This window comes from Ursus americanus, chromosome 6 (assembly GCF_024610735.1).
Source record: "Ursus americanus isolate L20-20 chromosome 6, mUrsAme1.1.p, whole genome shotgun sequence".
NCBI lineage: Eukaryota > Metazoa > Chordata > Mammalia > Carnivora > Ursidae > Ursus > Ursus americanus.
Genome location: NC_142132.1, coordinates 33,373,845 through 33,392,199, shown reverse-complemented (window position 1 = coordinate 33,392,199; position 18,355 = coordinate 33,373,845). Strand labels below are relative to the sequence as shown.

At 35.8% G+C, this 18,355-nt stretch overlaps 1 protein-coding gene across 5 annotated transcripts in view; it reads left to right on the top strand.

The window, feature by feature from the left end:
* The window catches only part of EXOC6 (exocyst complex component 6), a 225,975-nt gene that overhangs the window by 148,275 nt on the left and 59,345 nt on the right, over positions 1–18,355 (top strand). For all 5 annotated transcript variants that reach the window (XM_045810010.2, XM_045810009.2, XM_087862902.1 and 2 more), the window contains exon 18: positions 3,406–3,585. In XM_045810010.2, coding sequence (XP_045665966.2) covers positions 3,406–3,585 — 180 coding nt within the window. The remainder of the gene's footprint in view (positions 1–3,405; positions 3,586–18,355) is intronic.

The window sequence follows — 18,355 nt, the reverse complement described above, 5'->3', positions numbered from 1 at the left end:
TATAACAGTGTACTGCAGTAAAAAGTATGTGAATGTGGTCTTTCTCTCTCAAAATACCTTATTATACTTACCCTGTACCTCCCCTTCTTTTTGTGATGATGTGAGATGATAAAATGCTGATGTGATGAGAGGGAGTAAGGTGAATGATGTAGGCATTGTGACATAGTATTAGGCTGCTGTTGACCATCTGGTGGTATGTCAGAGGAGGAGCTTCTGCTTCTGGACTGTGGCTAACTGTGGGTAACTGCAGAAAGTGAAACTGTAAGTTAAGGAGGGGCGACAGTATTGTATCTCTCCCTGGATTGTGATATCCTTGAGGGTGGAAGCAGTCTTACTCATCTCAATGTAGTCTTATAGTGATCTTTTTCATAGACATGAAATAAACTGTATATTAGATTAAACCACATTCAAATAGAGTATGTGACTACTAATGGTTAGTGATACTGAAGTCTCTTCTTAGTCAAAAATCTAAATAGGTATTAGTTTTGTCAGAAGTGTTACATTGTCAACCCCAACCCCCCAAATCAAATTAAATTTAGCTCTCATGCTTTACTGTTCAGGATGGTAAGTTGTTCATCTTCCTTAAGGTGTTTGTACAAAGTATTCCAGGGGCTTGTGCAGCACTCCCCCCAAAAACCCAAAAAAAACAAAAAAAACTGAGGAAAGGCAGAGATCGTTCCAGTTTTAAGTTTCAAGATGCTCCATAAATTTATTTGAGTCTTTAAGAGAAAACTTAGAAATGGGGATCTTGTGCCTTGGTTCCAAAGACCACAATGCCTAGTCTGCAGTTCCCCAGTCTCCCTCATGCCATTCTTTCAGAGTACTGTTGTCTGAGTGAGAACCCACAATCACCATTTCTTCTTTTTCTAGTTTCTTAAGGTGAAAGTTTAGGTGATTGATTTGAGATCTTATTTCTTTTTTTATATAGGCATGCATACTGTAAATTTTTCCTAAGTACTGCTTTCTTTAAGCCCCATTAGTTTTGGTATTGTGTTTTTCTGTTTGTTTTGTTTTTGTTTTATCTCAAAATATTTTCTGATTTTGATCTTGATTACTTCTTTGACCCGTTGGTTATGTAATGGAACTATTGTTTAATTTCCACATATTTGTGAATTTCCCAAATGTCCTTCTGTTACTAATTTCTAATTTCATTCCATTGTGTTTGAAATACATACTTTGTATGATTTCAGTCCATTTAAGGCTTTTTTTATGGCCTAACATACACCCTATTCTCAATAACATCCCATGTGCACTTGGAAAATAAAGCAAGCTCTACTGTTTTTGAGTGGGATATTCTATGGATGTCTGTTAAGTCTAGTTTGTTTATATTGTTGATCAAATCTTTTTCTTCTGCCTGCTCAAATCTGTTGAACCCCTGTAATAATTTTTTCATTTTATTTATTGTACTTTTCAATTGCAGAATTTCTATTTTTAAAAAAATTTGTCTTTTTTTTGTATTCTATTTTTTGAGGCATTGCTGTATTTTCCTTTAGTTCTTTAGATGTGGTTTCCTATAGTTCTTTGGACATATTTTAAATAGCTGATTTAAAGTCTTTGTCTTGGGGCACCTGGGTGGCTCAGTTGGTTAAGTGCCTGACTCTTGGTTTCAGCTCAGGTCATGATCTTAGGGTTGTGAGATTGAGCCCCGTTTCAGGCTCCCTGCTCAATTGGTAGTCTGCTTCCCCACCCCCCACTGCCCCAGCTCATGCACTCTCTCAGGGGAAAAAAGAAAAAAGAATAGATGTTTAAAAAAAAAGTCTTTGTCTTATAAGTCCGATGACTACCTCCTCAGTAAGAGTTTCTGTTGATTGCTTTTTTTTCCCTGTGTGTGGGTCATACTTTCTTGTTACTTTGTGTCACTTACAATTTTGTTGAAAACACAACACTTAAATAATATATTGTGGTAATTCTGGAAATCAGATTCTCCTCTCTTCCCAAGGTTTGTTGTTTGTTGTTTTTTCCTAGTGGTTGGCTGGTTGTGACTTTTCTGAATTAATTCTATAAACTCCATATTCTTTTTCCTCTGTGACCACTGAAGTCTCTGCTTGGTTAGCTTTGTGGTGAGCTAATGATTGTACACAGATTTCCTTAGAATCCTGGAACCAATAAGTTCCCCAGTCTTTGCTGAAGAACTCTGTGTGTATTGGGGCATACCTTCAACACTCAGGAATTTGACAACTCTGCTTTAGCCTTCACTTCCTGCTTGCACAGGGCTTCAAGGTCAGTCATAGGTGAGAGTTCAGAGTCTTCTTCTGCTTCTGGACTGTGGTCTTTTCTGAGTTGGTGCACAGCCCTACACATGTACATAGTCTTCTAGATTCCCTGGACTATGTCGGAGCCTTTCAGAGTTATCTATGGATATCTCATTCCCCAGTTTTTCCTTTAAAAAGCTTTTTAGTTAGCTGATTGTGTGCCCTGTTATGCACTGCCTCAGGCATATGTGATGTTAAACAATTGCCTTTAATTATTTTCAATGAATGTCCCCAGAGAAGAGATGTTTTACACTGGACAGGCCCCAATTTAAATAAAATTAAAACATCCCCATAAGTGGGGTCTTCCAAGGAACCATCAGATAGTTGAAATAATGATAATTCTCTGGGAATGTGCTTTTGAAGGATCTCCAACCCCGTTTGGTCCCCTTTGATGACTGTCAGACTATTGGTTTATAAAACAGTTGTGGGATGTTGATTTTCAAGGACACTGTGGAGCTGGAGCAGGGGAGGAAAAATGGAAATAAGGGCACATTAAAACCCTGTAGAGCTCGTTTTCTCCCCAAGATACAGCTCTTTTTCTTGAATGAACACTGCTTAGATTGCTGCAAGTTTTGAATTAATTTCCAGAGTTCTAGAAAAGTTGACTTTGACAATTTTTCCTAGTTTTCTTGTTGCTTTTGTGAAGGAGAGAATGTTTGGAGATCTTTGCTGTGGTGTTTTTGCATCATTCCCATCCTTTCTTTTTTCCTCCTCTGAGAAGTTAACTATCTCTTTTCTTTTCTTTTTTTCCTCTTCAACTTAAAACACCAGCAACTATTCCATTTTTTCTGTGACCATCCGACTTTATTTTTCTCAGTCAGTGGACAGGAGTGGTCTTCTGTGTTCTGTTTTTTCATTCTGTTTCTCCTAAGGGACTTCTTAAAGCTGTGAGAACAATTCAGAATTAATAACTCATAAATTATCCTACCACATAAAAATGAAAAGGTGATAATGAGGTTGGGGGGGAGTATGGTGTCAGTCAAATAGACTACTATCAGCCAAAAAAAACAGTAGTTTTCTTGGACTTCAAATAAATGACTAAAATAATAGACCAAGGAAAAATATAAAATAAATTATAGAATTTTAAAAAAGCTTTTTCTGTTATCTGCTTCTATAACTATTTCTTGTTTTTTCTTGTTTTGTTCCTCATCAGGATGCCCGACATGCAGCAGAAGGAGAAATATATACCAAGCTTAATCAAAAAATTGATGAATTTGTTCAGCTTGCTGATTATGACTGGACCATGTCTGAGCCAGATGGAAGAGCTAGTGGTTATTTAATGGATCTTATTAATTTTTTGAGAAGCATCTTTCAAGTGTTTACTCATTTGCCTGTAAGTATAAAAAATTTCAAAATAGTGTATTATAGTTTTGCTTACTAAAGTATATCTTAGAATTTAATCTTAGTTTTAGGTTTACTTGTTCAAACCAACTTCCTAGCTTGAATGTTTTCTTTCCATTCTTATAAATCCGTTTGTGAAGACTTCTAACTTAGCCAGTTGTTTCAAGTTTTAATTTATTTGACTTTTAACCAAAATAACTACAACTCTGTTTCTACCAAAACCAAAACAAAACCCTGAAATTCAGTGTAGACTTAAATTGAAATAAACTCTACTAGGAGTAGTTCTCATATAATCAATGACTTTTCCAATTAGAAAGGCCAAGAAATTATTGGATATGTTTAGGCCGGAGATTAAAAGTAAAACTAGAATATTGTTCTATCCTGATATATAGTCAGAGTGCATCTATATTTTGAATAATCTATTGATGAAGCATTAAAAAAATATATAAATACCAGGGACATTGGGTATGAATAGGCTGGAATACTGGATTCTTTGCATGAGGAATGCAAAGACCAAAGAGATTATGTTGGGATGAAATGCTTTTCATTAGGTATATTCAAAAATAATAGAACTACTATTAAAACATGAGTGGAATAGTTTTTGTACAAATAAAATAGGAAAAAATTTGTTGACTATTTCATAATAAGATGTAGCTGAACACAGGGGGGAAAAAACCCAAACAAACCTGGTTTGAAATAATAAAATGTAAAGAGAAAGGAAAGAAAAGGTGTAGCTGTAAACACAAAAATAAAGTATTTAATCTGAAGCCTACCTAACTGCCTCCAACCATCTCTCCTGCTTAAAATGAAAAAAAAAAAAAAAAAAAAAGTTATTCTCCTTTTTTTTTTTACTCTGTCTCCATCGTAAGAGGGCCATTTAGAATAGTTGAAGGCAGGTGTTGCTAAGAAATAAATAGAAGAATTTCCTAAAGAGATTTTAATAGTGGATCTGTGCCAAAGAACTTTTAGAAGCTTACCCAGGGATTATATTATATTCATATCTGCTGTCCTTGTGTTGAGAAAGGGAACCTGTATATATGCTTAATTCTTGTTTCAACTAATTTCTAAAAAAGTATTCCTCATATAGTATGTATTAAGTAATTTTTGAGTTAATTTGAATTCACATTGTCAGTATACATCTCCAGCCAAAAGCAATCTATAAGAATGTACATATGTGTGTGCTCACACATATACACAGATATACACATATCATATTTTTATGTTGCATTATCTGTTTCACAGCTTGGCACAATGTGATGGGGAGGAATTTTGTGCATAAATTGGGTAGAATTAAGAGAGTTTATATGTTAGAAATGGTTAGGGCAAATACGTCACTTCAAGAGGCTAACATCTGGAAGGAAATCCTGCTTTCTCAAGGTGTCCTGTGGTAACACAGAGAGAAACAGACTCCTGGCCTAACTAGATCACTCGTAATCTATTATGATATTTTGTATAGTTTTAGGTGATTCTTCCTATGCCATTTTGGATTTTTATGTCATCTAACAAGAGTTTTTCTGTAAAGGAAATTAACTTTTATACAATGCCACCAACAAATACAACAATAAATATAGGGTATGATCAAATAAATAGAAAATTATTGTTCATAGCTAAGAAAAGAGAAAATGGACCTAACAACTGTATATTCTTATTCAAGGAATAAACTAGAAACATAATTTCCAAGCAAAAATATTAAATTATTGACTATAATAAGTTTTAGCTAGCATTGATAATTGTATTATGGCTTAGTATATTAATTCCCTGAAACACTGAAACTGTATATTCAACTATATTGTTTTCTTTTAAGCAAAGAACAGAGGCAGTATTATTAAATGTATTATTTTTCTAAACAGTATATGTTATATAAGCTACCATTTTTATTTGAATGTTTTTGTTGATGTGTTTTTTTAGAGAGGGAGAGCATGGGAGTGCAGGTCAAGGGAGAGGGAGAATCCTGACGTGGGGCTCAATCTCACAACCCTGAGATCATGACCTGAGCCAAAATCAAATTACCTGACTGAGCCACCCAGTCACCCCATTTGAATATTTTAAGCTGAAAATGATTCCTTAGTTTCAGGTTACCCTTGGACCCAGATGGAGGGAGGGGCCGGTTCTGACTCCTTTCATTCTCAAAGAAGCTTCAGAAGATTATTTGTCACATTTAGTCCCAAGTCAGTCAGCTTACGCAGAAGTAGCTATCCTACTTAGACATGAAGAGTTAAGTAGTGGCCATGTTCCCTATCTATCTTAGTTTTGACATTGTTCAGAGTCAGTGCAGTGAGTTAGAGTCAGTGGGATCCGTGAGACCAAGGACCACTCTTTCAAATAGTGCAAGTGTTGGTCATTAGTGCAAGTAATTTGACACAAAAGTTGAGTCTGAGGGATAAAGCTGACTCTTTCACCCCTCAACCCTAAAAAGTACGTAAGACAGAACACCTAGTTTAAAAGCTCCACTCCTAGCTTCACTGCATAGTTTTTTGTCAGTTCCTGCCACTGTTGCGGAAGAGTATTTTCTCAATCACAGATAATCATAATGTGCAGTTGCTGACCATATTGCCTGGTAAAGGTTCCATTGGTTCAAAAAAAGTCATAATCCAACCAATAGAATTTTGTGTTCTGCTCACAAGGTGAAAACAATAGAAGTTAATGGATCATAATGGTTTTGATGGAGCCCAGGGAAAGAACTTTGTTATTTTCGCTTTTTAACTACATTGTGGTAGCTATAGAAAGCTGTAGGATTTCCATGACCAGCAATAATATTCACTGTAGATACTTTGTAGGGTTGGATGAGTGAGAGAATTGGTATACTACTTCCCTCACCTGTTTCTCTTCACTTGCACTGTTTCAGCCAGTTCAAGTTTATGCAGGAAATGGAAAAGTAAAGTAATTTAATATGCTTCCATATTAAAATACTTACTCATCTGCATTTCCCCTTGCTCTAGCAGAGAAGCCAGGCTCTCTACTGACCATAGAAATCAACAGCAAGCTAAATAGGCAGTATTTTGCAGTTATGACTGGTATTGCCCCATTACCCAAAATGTTAAGCTGCCCTGTTAAATACATTATCTGCCTCAGGGGAACTTGCCTTTTTATGATTCAATTAAAGCAGAACCCATTTATCTGTTATTGTTCTTGGGGGCCAGGTTGCTGAAGTGAGGAGAGCATAGGATGGGCTCTAGAGTTAGAACAATTTATGTTTGAACCTTGGATTTGTAATTTACTAGCTGTGGGATCCTGGCAAGTTGCTTAACCTCTGAACCTTTTACCTTTTGCAAAATAGGCATAATCCATTTTCCTATAGGACTATCATAGGATAAATTGAAATAGTGTGTAAAAAAGTTGCCTGGCAGGGCGCTTGGCATAAAGTAAGAACTATTAATAAATGTTAGTTTTGTCCTTTCTTCTCCTTTCTTCCTCTATTACTGTTTTAAGGCCTTTAATAGTATTAGTTTCATTTTAATATGCTTTACTTTTTTTTCTTATATTTATGCCTACATTTTTAGCTTGATATTATTTAGCTCTGAGTTCTCTACTTTTGCATTATGTAGCCATTAAAAACTTTAATTTTGAAAGATATTCACTTTATAAAGCATATTTATATGAATAATTATAACTTGAGTACAGTGCTTATAATGGCTAACAGATGCCAGTGAAGTCTGATTAGTACATGAAGTAAATATTATTTCATCCCTAAATTAATATTCTTGAAATCAACAGTTTTTACTCTTTCAGATGTGTAAGTAACCCTTCTTGTTTCTAGTATTTTTTTTTCTTACAATAGGAAATGCAGCTGTCTAGAAGAAATAAAAATTACCTGTTAACGGGGCACCTGGGTGGCTCAGTCGTTAAGCGTCTGCCTTCGGCTCAGGGCGTGATCTCAGAGTCCTGGGATCGAGCCCCACATCAGGCTCCTCTGCTGGGAGCCTGCTTCTTCCTCTCCCACTCCCCTTGCCTGTGTTCCCTCTCTCGCTGGCTGTCTCTCTCTCTCTCTGTAAAATAAAGAAAATCTTTAAAAACAACAAAACAAAACAAAAAAACCATTTGAAAAAAGAAATTACCTGTTAACTTGTCAAAGGATAACCACTGTTAACATTTTGACATGTATTTTCTTTCATACTTTCAAGTCATTTTCTTCTGCGCAATTATGAGACTTAATTTAAGTCTAATTTATAAGTCCTGTTTTTTTAAAATAAGATTTTGTATTAGCTAGAAAATTTAAAACCAAAGGAATTTCAAAAAGCATTAAACATTCATTCACCACTTACACATATGTAAATAGAAAAGGTTGTTGAGCAACTTGAGCATACCTAGTTATTCTTCGTGAAGACTGCCAAATGGAACTCTGACATTTTACTGTGAATGTATTACCTAAAGACCCAGCACTGGTCTGCTTCTAGAAAGAATAATGAATATTTCCTTTCTTCATAAATGCTAATAATCGTGTGTTTGTTTCAGTAAGGAAATTTTACTGATTTGCAACCACTAGAGGATATGTATAAGTGGTAATGGCTCCTTAATTTCTTGATATGTGTATTTGCAAAGGGGACCCAATTTACCCAGATTTTATAGTAACGAATGATTATCTTTTACAGAAGTAAATAGAAGATCATGCATTCATGATTCAATTTGCTCATATTTCTTCCTTTCTCAGACCTCTATTTTATTTTTACCCATAATATAATTTTCTGTGCTTACATTTGCTATTACTCTAGAGTTGTTAAATAAACTAATCTTGTTTCTGTTTGAACTGTAAGCACCAACTTTTCTTCCAAGAAAGATATGTTTTCCTTTGCTTTCAAATATGCGTAACTTTTGGTTTTCTGCACTAATAGAAGTCTTGTGATGAATAATAATAAAAAATAGACATGATTTTTAGGAATAATGAGGAATAATCTTTGGCATCTTTATTAAGAATAGATGTCTCTAAAAAGCTGTTTTTTTTTTTTTTTAAAGATTTTATTTATTTTTTTGACAGAGATAGAAACAGCCAGCGAGAGAGGGAACACAAGCAGGGGGAGCGGGAGAGGAAGAAGCAGGCTCATAGCGGAGGAGCCTGATGTGGGGCTCGATCCCATAACGCCGGGATCACGCCCTGAGCCGAAGGCAGACACTTAACCGCTGTGCCACCCAGGCGCCCCTAAAAAGCTGTTTATTAACAGAATATCTATTGGGGCGCTTGGGTGGCTCAGTCGGTTAAGCGACTGACCGGCTCAGGTCATGATATTGGGGTCCTGGGATCAAGCCCTGTGGTGGCAACAGGGCTACCCACTCAGCAGGGAGTCTGCTTCCCCCTCTCCCTCCACCCCTCCCCCTGCTTGTGCGCTCATGCTCGCTCTCTCAGATAAATAAATGAAATCTTCTAAAAAAAAAAAATCAAAGAATATCTGTTAATAGTATCGTTTCTCCCCATATCTTTTACTCTAAGATTAGAGATGCCTTCCTACTGAGAGAAAATGGCTTTAAAATAGTGGTGGGAATTATTATGAGAGCCTATTGCGCACATTTCTTCTCAGCTGTGCATTCAGTGACATCACATCGGTAGCCATAGGAAGGAGTAGATAGACCATGGCAATCAGCAAATCTTACGAATAAAGGCTTTTTTCCCAGAGAATTGTTGTTAAACATTTACTAGCATAGCACTATATTTGGTATAGATTTTAAAATCACATTGCCAAAGAAAAATGATTTACTTTTGATTAACTCAAGAAATAAATCAGAGTATATGTTCAATAATAAAATTATAGTAGGAACTACTTTGAAAACGAGGAAATGGTTATTTGATCTTTATTTCTGTATCTACTTCCCTTTCTAGTTCCCTTTTAAGGTGTTTCCCTTTTTAGGTGTTTACTTTGAAGGGTTTTTCCGTTGGCTTAATTTTTTGCTTCCAGCCAAAAGTGTCTTATTAATGGCCTAATTTAGTATCCTTTGTAAATTCTTTATGCTTAGGGCCATAGTCTCCTTCCCTACTAAATGTATCTGGTGCCACTGAGTCTTTAATTTGCATTTTTAATTTTCATATATAGTTTTGAAACATGCTTTCTTTAAGTGAGAAACAAATATATATCCAATAATAAATGAAGATACATGATTTGGTCAGAAACAGTATCTAACTTTTTGTTCTGTGTTTTGGGAGATTTTTCCAATTTTATTTTTCAGTCCTTTTGTAAAATATTTTGTTAATTTTTAATTTCTAATGAACCACTTCTGGTTTTTTTTTTCTTTTTTAAAGATTTTATTATTTTATTTGACAGAGATAGAGACAGCCAGCGAGAGAGGGAACACAAGCAGGGGGAGTGGGAGAGGAAGAAGCAGGCTCCCAGCAGAGGAGCCCGATGTGGGACTCGATCCCAGGACTCCGGGATCATGCCCTGGGCCGAAGGCAGATGCTTAACGACTGAGCCACCCAGGCGCCCCGAACCACTTCTGTTTTTAAGTGTTCCTTTGTCATAGGGTACTGTTCTTTAAAAAAAAAAAAAATGAATATATTATCTTTCAAATCTTCCTGAATATTAGAGGGTTTTGTTTTTTTTTTTTGATAGGTATTTCAGTTTCTTAAATTATCTATGTTACCCTTGAACAGGTTTTTTTGCTTCTTTATTTTGCTCATTCTCTTTTAACAAAGAAGTCCTGGAGAGCTGATACAAGTTTACTCTGCTACTGTGTAAATACCCTATTTTTTGGTAAACTTTTCTCCTGAGTAGGAATCGACTGGGAATTTTTTAAACATCATTTTGCCTAGGATTCTTCACCTCAGGTATGGAGCTAACCATGAGATTGTGGCCTTCTCTCTTCAGGGCCAACTTCATGTATGTGTGACCTATGCAGTTACATGGGTTTAGAAGGGTCCTGCATGTGATTTGGTGTTCATTTCTTGTTTTCTTGGAATTCTTAATAGTTTTTGAACAAAGGGCCCCACATTTACTTTTTGCACTGAGCTTCATAAATTATGTAGCCTTCTGTGCCTCTCTTTCCATTATTACTACACCATGCCAGAATGAGCAGAGCTCTTTTTTCCTCTCTTCCTCCTTCCCTCCCTCTTTCTTTCCATCTATACCAGAAGCCTCAAATGTTCTTTCATTATGGAAATTGCCTGTGCTCTGTAGTTAAAGGATCATTGGCATAGTTGTTCAAGAAATCTTCAATGACCTTCCCTATTTTTCCATCCCATTTTTCTTTCTTTCTTTCTTTTTTTTAAAGATTTTATTTATTTATTTGACAGAGAGAGAGAAACAGCTAGCAAGAGAGGGAACACAGCAGGGGGAATGGGAGAGGAAGAAGCAGGCTCCCAGCAGAGTCTGAGCCTGATGTGGGGCTCGATCCCAGAATGCCGGGATCACGCCCTGAGCCAAAGGCAGACGCTTAACAACTGAGCCACCCAGATGCCCCTCCATCCCATTTTTCATTTCTGTCCTTTTTCATACCTGCCGACTCTGGACCTCTCATGTACAGCTGGCTCTCAGCTCCACTGTAGTTCCCTGTTAGCAGATAATGGGCAGTGTCTTTCTCTTCTGTTTCATGTGCTTTCTGTCTTCCAGAAATCATTTCCTGTGCTATTAAACATTTATTCCTTTTTGCAGTTCCCTGCTTTTTATTTCACTTGTATCTCAGGGTCAATGGGACGCAAAGACATTAACTTAGTCTACCATCTTGATTCTGAGCAACCTGCTTCCTTCTCTTTGAAGTAAAATGATTGGATTAGGTCATCTCTAAGGGCCTTATATATAATATTGTGTTTCTAAGCATCATTATTTCATACAGATGTAAAGTCCCAACCTAAACATAGATTTATTCGTTTTGGCACCTTATTTTCTCTTTTAGCCCTACCCTTTTATGTTCTTTATTCTTTCGTTCAGACTTTTTTCTGAGTTAAGTATGTGGGTTTACATGTCTTTTTTACTTGACTGAAAATTGTAAAGGAGAATTTTAATAGTCAACTGTACAATCAGAGGTTTTAATCACCCTCTCTTTCATGTGACACCAGAAAGAATTGTATGAAAAATACAGATTGTAGTTTTAAAATCATGGCACAGGCAGCTTTGAATGCATTTTAGTGCTTATCTAGTGAAAGCATAACCATATATTGTATATATATGCTTACAAATTGGTTTTCCTTATTTGGATATTAATTTTTAAAATATATAATGGTAATGAATCACATTGATCTGATTTATTACCTGTAAGTCATAAAAATGATACGATGTGAACTATGATGAAAGCATACCAAGTCCTATGACTTACATGGTATTCATGTTAAATGTTGTTGCCTGACTTTATTGACTTTTATTGGAAGTTAAATCTAGAAAGGACTTAGAGATTATCTGGAGTCTAGTCCAGTCTCCCAGAAGAGAGAATTGTCTGGCTAGCACAGTTCCCAGCCCACTGCTTACTAGGGTTAATTAGGATGATCAGGCAGGCTATTCCTCTATTCCTGCTTGCGGTTTGTTTTTTTTTACTCATTGTGTGTTCGGTGAAGAGGACAGCCTCCCACACAGAGGGACACCTTCAATGTAGGCTATACCAGATGTTCAACTGCCACTAATAAATAAATTTTGAATTTTATTGACATAATATAATAAGGTTAAGTTCATGTTTCAGGTAAATAGTGCTTAAATATTATATAGTTTATTTTCAGATTTTGAAAAGTAAATTAGATAGTTCTTAAAAATTAAACAGCATTTTCAGGCTATTTTAGTTAATTTTATTAATCTTTATTATTTTAAGGAATTAATTAAATCCCGAATATTTTAAAGGAATAAGCTAGTACTATGTATTTAGTACAGAACTTCAGGAGCATATATATATTTAAATTGAGACCAGTGATTTGTTTTTTTGCTTTGAGTTGTTATTCACTTTTGGGGGAGAAAATAAATTTACATGATTAATTATAAGATAATTTAACGTGCCATTTTTCCTTGAGTATTTCCTTTTAAACAATAGTGGCAGATTATGTGGAAGCTTACTGGCTTATCCTTTCTTTTTTTTTTTTTTTTTTTTTTTTAAAGATTTTATTTATTTATGTGACAGAGAGATAGCCAGTGAGAGAGGGAACACAGCAGGGGAGTGGGAGAGGAAGAAGCAGGCTTCCAGCGGAGGAGCCTGATGTGGGACTCGATCCCGGAACACCGGGATCACGCCCTGAGTTGAAGGCAGAGGCTTTAACGACTGCGCTACCCAGGCACCCCTGGCTTATCCTTTCTAAACATCTTCAGAATCGTGCAGTTTTTTATTTGTAAAGAAACAGACATTTTATTTCCTTTGGTATTAAAATCATTTGCAGGAAGAGATACTTGTTAACAATTCAGATTCCAGTGCTTGGCTCTAGACCTAACTGAATTAAAATTTCCAGATCTTAGAAATCTGCATTTTTTGATTAAAATTTGAGAACAGCTGCTCTATAGCAAAGAACCCTGTCAAAGAGTTGGTGTTTTCTAAATTTGCCGGTTCAGCAGACATTTAGTAACTGCAAAAGTTCTTGGTATTTTAATACTGACTACTTGATTAGGTAGACAGAAGTTTGGAGGAGGATTTATCTGATTGGTGTGGATGTAAAAATTCACATACAAATCCCAAAATAAAATGATGATCACAGGTATGTAATAAGTTAATGCCTTTAAATTATAGCAAACACACAGAGCCAGCTTGCTTGTTTTGTAGTATATTTTGCTACTTTGAACACTGCTTCTGCTGCTATTGGAATACATTTTCCTTTTTTATTTGATTGCCCGGCTGACTTCCTTCTCAGACTAACAGCAGAGATTATGCAGCCATGTCGGTAAGTAAATACAAGCCAAAGCTAGCATGTGAATTAGATAATAGTGAACTTCCTGCAGGCTTATTTTTCTCTGCTTAGTTACCTATAGTAATCCTAATTATTTGGGCCTTATTTTTCATATGATTGTAGTTTTGTGGAAACCTGCATTTGAAGGTAATGGTACTTATTTTGGTAAAGCAGTCAGGAGGATTTCCTGGGTCTTGATTGTGAAAGTTAATATTACAGTGCATCTGTGGTGAGTTTAGTGCTTTGGGAAACCTCTGTGGTCACCTCATGCATGACAGGGTAAAATTTGCAGATATTTTCCTCATCTGTAAAATGAGGTCAATGTGCCTATAGATTTTTGTGAAGATTAAATGAGACGGTATACATAAAATATTTATAAAAGTGTCTGGCATATAATAAGCACTTTAAAATATTAGTTATTATTATTACTTGCTTATAAGACTATTTGTGCTTTTCCCGAACACCTTTTCTCTACAGACCTTATCCCAAACTCCACTAGTAGAAATCTACCTCGGTGCATAATCCAGTATGATTGATGACCTAGTACAGATTTTTCTTTTTCACTCCAAACCCAGTATTGCTCTCCTGAAATGCCTCAGCTTTTACCTTTTTTCATGGCTTCATCATATTTTACGTTTTACTGTGTTTGTTGCTCCATTCCACCTCCAGTTGTGAGGTCTTGATGGCCAGAATAGGAACTCATAAATATTTTCTGACTGTGCAGAAAAAGTTCTTACAAGTTCTTACCTTAAAAAAGCGTCATCTAGCATTTGAAATTTAAATGTTCCTAACCTTTCTGTTCCTATTCCTATTATTGAAATTCAGATCTTTGTTATTATAACTGTTTTCTAATTAGCCTCTTCCAGTAGTGTCTCCTCACTTCAGTTCATCATACATATCAGTGCCAGATTATTGTTCCTAGGGCACAGTCTAATCGTATTTCCCTGTTGAAAAGCTTCAGAGTCTCTTGTTCATCTAAAGTAAAAATTTGACAGGTTAATGAAAAGAAATTATCTCAGACTCTTTCCAGACACATTTCTGACCATTATTCACATGGGTGTTCAGAGTGGAAAATTCATTGTGTCCTGGATCTGTCTTTTATTTTCTATCTTGGCTTCATTTATAACTGTAAAAATCCTGAATCTCTTCCAAAAGCATCTTTAATGCTACCTCTTCATGAAGCATTTGCTAATTCCACTTAACCATATGTGGATACTTTGTCCCACTTTTACAGTACTGTTTATATTTTGTCATATACTATACCTGTTTGAAGACTTGCCTTCTTTCCGCTATTAGAATTTAATCCCTTTATGTCAGGAACTATTATCCACTCATTGTCTCTTCTGTAGCACCTAAACAATATTTTACACAGAGGAAATGCTTGATAAGTATTTTTTAAGTTAATATGAGAGAAATAGTAGGGAAATGACTTACAAAAGCCTTTTTCTTGTATGCATAGAGAGTATAAAAAATATACTGCAAAAATCAGAATTTTTAAATCAAATTTATTTGTGAAATATAGAATACTTCCTAGTTTTGAAGATAAAGTTCGTGGTCTTATTCACAGGCAAAAATTTGGAAAATGTCTATATGAAAATTATTTAGTAAAGGTGGTGTCGGTACTGACTAGAAATATTTGTATGTTTACTCTTTCCTTGCACATCTCCATGAAATAATAACATAATACTTCAGACTACAACTCTCTTCATGCCTGTAAATTGAGTAGTGATTTAAACACAATAAAAGACCTGATAGCACCAAAATAACCCTTGTGAATTCCCGGCACTAAGGCCAAGTACTTTTTGTCCCATTGAAGAGAGAGAGCCTCAGGCTTTCACTTCCAACTTTTTCTTCATTTGCTGTAGTAATTGTTAAGTATTTAGTTAAGCTTGGTAACAGGTTTCCTGCAGATAAATCAAATACATGTTCAAAATACAGAAGTCGTGTTCAGAAGTGATACTAATCCTGCTGTCCAAAAAAACCCCTCAAATTGTTTCTTGTCCTGTATTTAAGAAGGCAGGGATAGATTTGGGGATCAGTTTTGTATAAATTTGCATGAGAAATTTTAAAAGGTTTGGCACTTGGGTGTTCAGTGTTTTGAAAAAGTTACTTATATGAGATAGTTCTGTCTTTTGGTTATCAATGACATTTTTGATATCCATTTGCATACTTTGTAAAAAGTTAATTCCAAGTACACAGAAATCAACAAGAACAAACCATTGTCAGTACATCAGGGCATTGGAGAGAATTAAAGAACTTTAAGAGACAATGTAAATGAAAAAGTTGAAAACAGTCAAAGCCCACTGTTAGAATATATATATATATATGTTTTTTTTTTTTTAAGATTTTATTTATTTATTTGACAGAGAGAGAGAGGCAGCGAGAGAGGGAACACAAGCAGGGGAAGTGGGAGAGGGAGAAGCAGGCTTCCCGCTGAGCAGGGAGCCTGATGTGGGGCTCAATCCCAGAGCGCTGTGATCATGACCTGAGCCAAAGGCAGATGCTTAACGATTGAGCCACCCAGGTGCCCTGAATTTATATTTTTTCTTAAGTTTTTTTTTTTAATATGTATTTTTTTAAGTAAGCTCTACACCCAACAAGGGGTTTGAACTCATGACCCTGAGATCAAGAGATATACACTCTACCGACTGAGCCAGCCAGACACCCCTAAGTTTTTTCTTAAGCCTTTCATTAATGTAATTGAACAGTTAAGTGATTTTCACTACCATAAGTTAATTGCCAAAAAAAAAAAAAGAATCTCACTCTTTGTTGAAAATGAACGTAGTTGAATTTTATAACTTTAATCCTTCTAAGTATTTATTAAGTTGATGCTGATGCTAATCTTGGTGAGAGATTTAATTGCATTAAGTTGTAAGTCTTATGTGTGTATGTAGCATAGAACACTTAAATATTTCCCACTGTCAGAGGTTGTGGAAAACAGTATTTTGATTTAGAGCATAATTGGAAGAAGTAGTAGTAATAGAAGGCTTTTAGTTTAGGAGGAAACAGCATGAGAGATTTAGTAGAAAGCTAGTGGATTAGGAGAGAACTCGAAGACCTGACCAATAAGTAACAGATCAGGGAGATAAAATGAAAATAATTAGAATGGATTATTATCAGCCCTTGGACTAAATGTGTGTATATGTATGTACATGCATACATATGCACACTTACAAATATCCTGTAACTTTACTCTTTTAACAGCTATCAGTGTTAATAGACTAGATTGCTGGTGCTGGCTTTATGAGAAGAGTGCCATTCTGAGCAGGAAGATTCAGTACTACAAACAAATGAAAATGCAGTATCTGGCAGTTTTACTACCAGGTGGCAACAGAGAATTCATGTTTAGAAAGTTAACTGAGTTTTTGCAGATAGGAATGGTAAAGTTCTAGGAATCCAAATGGTATCTTCCCCTTTAACCTGTATTCCACAATGGAAAGAAAAACATAGAAGATAATTTCCCCCCAAAGTTAAATGGACAAAAGTTGAAATTGGGGAAGAAGGAAAAGGACTAAAATATGTGGATAAGAGATTGTTCCAGTTTGAATTATGTTTTATTGTGAGCAGATAAAGACAGCAAAAAAGGAAGTCAGGGTGAGGGTAGAGCTCATGGAGAGTTGGAACAGCCTTGGTGCATTTATATTTACAGTTATGTTTGCAGGTCAGAGATAACAAAATTCAGCAGGCCAAGGTGCTGATATATACTTATAAAAAAACTTCTGTAAGGTACTATATATGAAAGCTAAGGAGATTGGACTTTGGACTTTGGAAAATCCCACCAAAGGAGCATGTTCAGACAAATACCACATATAGGGAATGAATTCAGAAGATAAGCAACATTTTAATCCCTTCCTTTTCTTTCATTCAGGAGACTTTTGGCATTGTAAGAAAGCTGTCATGTTCTTTTTGATCTTTTACTTATGAAAATCTGTGTGTTAAATGGTAGCACTGAGATTAAAAGCCTCTCTCAATTCTTTGGAAGCAAGAAAGGAGCAGTTGGCAAAGGCCTACTGTAGATGTCTGTAAGGACTTACTCTTCACTCTTGGAGTATTGTTTTTTTTTTTTTTTTTTAAAGATTTTATTTATTTATTCGACAGAGATAGAGACATCCAGCGAGAGAGGGAACACAAGCAGGGGGAGTGGGAGAGGAAGAAGCAGGCTCATAGTGGAAGAGCCTGATGTGGGGCTCGATCCCGTAATGCCGGGATCACGCCCTGAGCCGAAGGCAGACGCTCAACCGCTGTGCCACCCAGGCGCCCCTCAGAGTATTGTTGAATATCATTTGCAAGGTTGCTCTAGAAAAAAAAAATGGTAATTAGATAACTTACCTTGATCACTCCCTCCCACTTTGTATAGGTTTCATCTTATTTTAATATATATCCTCCTTCCACTTGATACATTTCCCTTATTCTTTTAAAAATCCCATTCCTCAACTAGAAGTGAATCTAGAAGTATCTACCCCAACCCCATTCCCACAGTCTAGGACAGCCCCGTGAAATTACTTGTTCAGAAAGCCCTGGATGTTCTGTGAGTATACCCCAAAACTTTGAGAACTTTCAAATTTGAGAATACTACTATGCCATATAATTTCTTTCAGAAAATGCTATGAAATGTAACTGAAAAGTGTAGACCTTAACAAGAGTTATTTTATCTATGTCAACTAACAGAAGCCACATTGCGTTAGGAGGTCGGGACTTTGCATTCAGTCTCTTGACTAATACCCGCCAATACCCATTTCACAGAGCATGTTATTCAAATCTGTGCCTCAGCAAACGAAGCCCTACTTGTACTGGACTCTGAGATTCTTAAAAAGTCGAAACCTAAATTTAAATCCTTGAATGACAAAGGCCTGCTCTGCATTATACTTGTATATATATGGCTGGATTTATGATATGTCAGCTACCTACATATATTAATAAGAGTCAGTTGGCTCGAGTGACTTTGTCCATTTCACTAGTGATCATGTGGAAAGTACTTATATTGTCT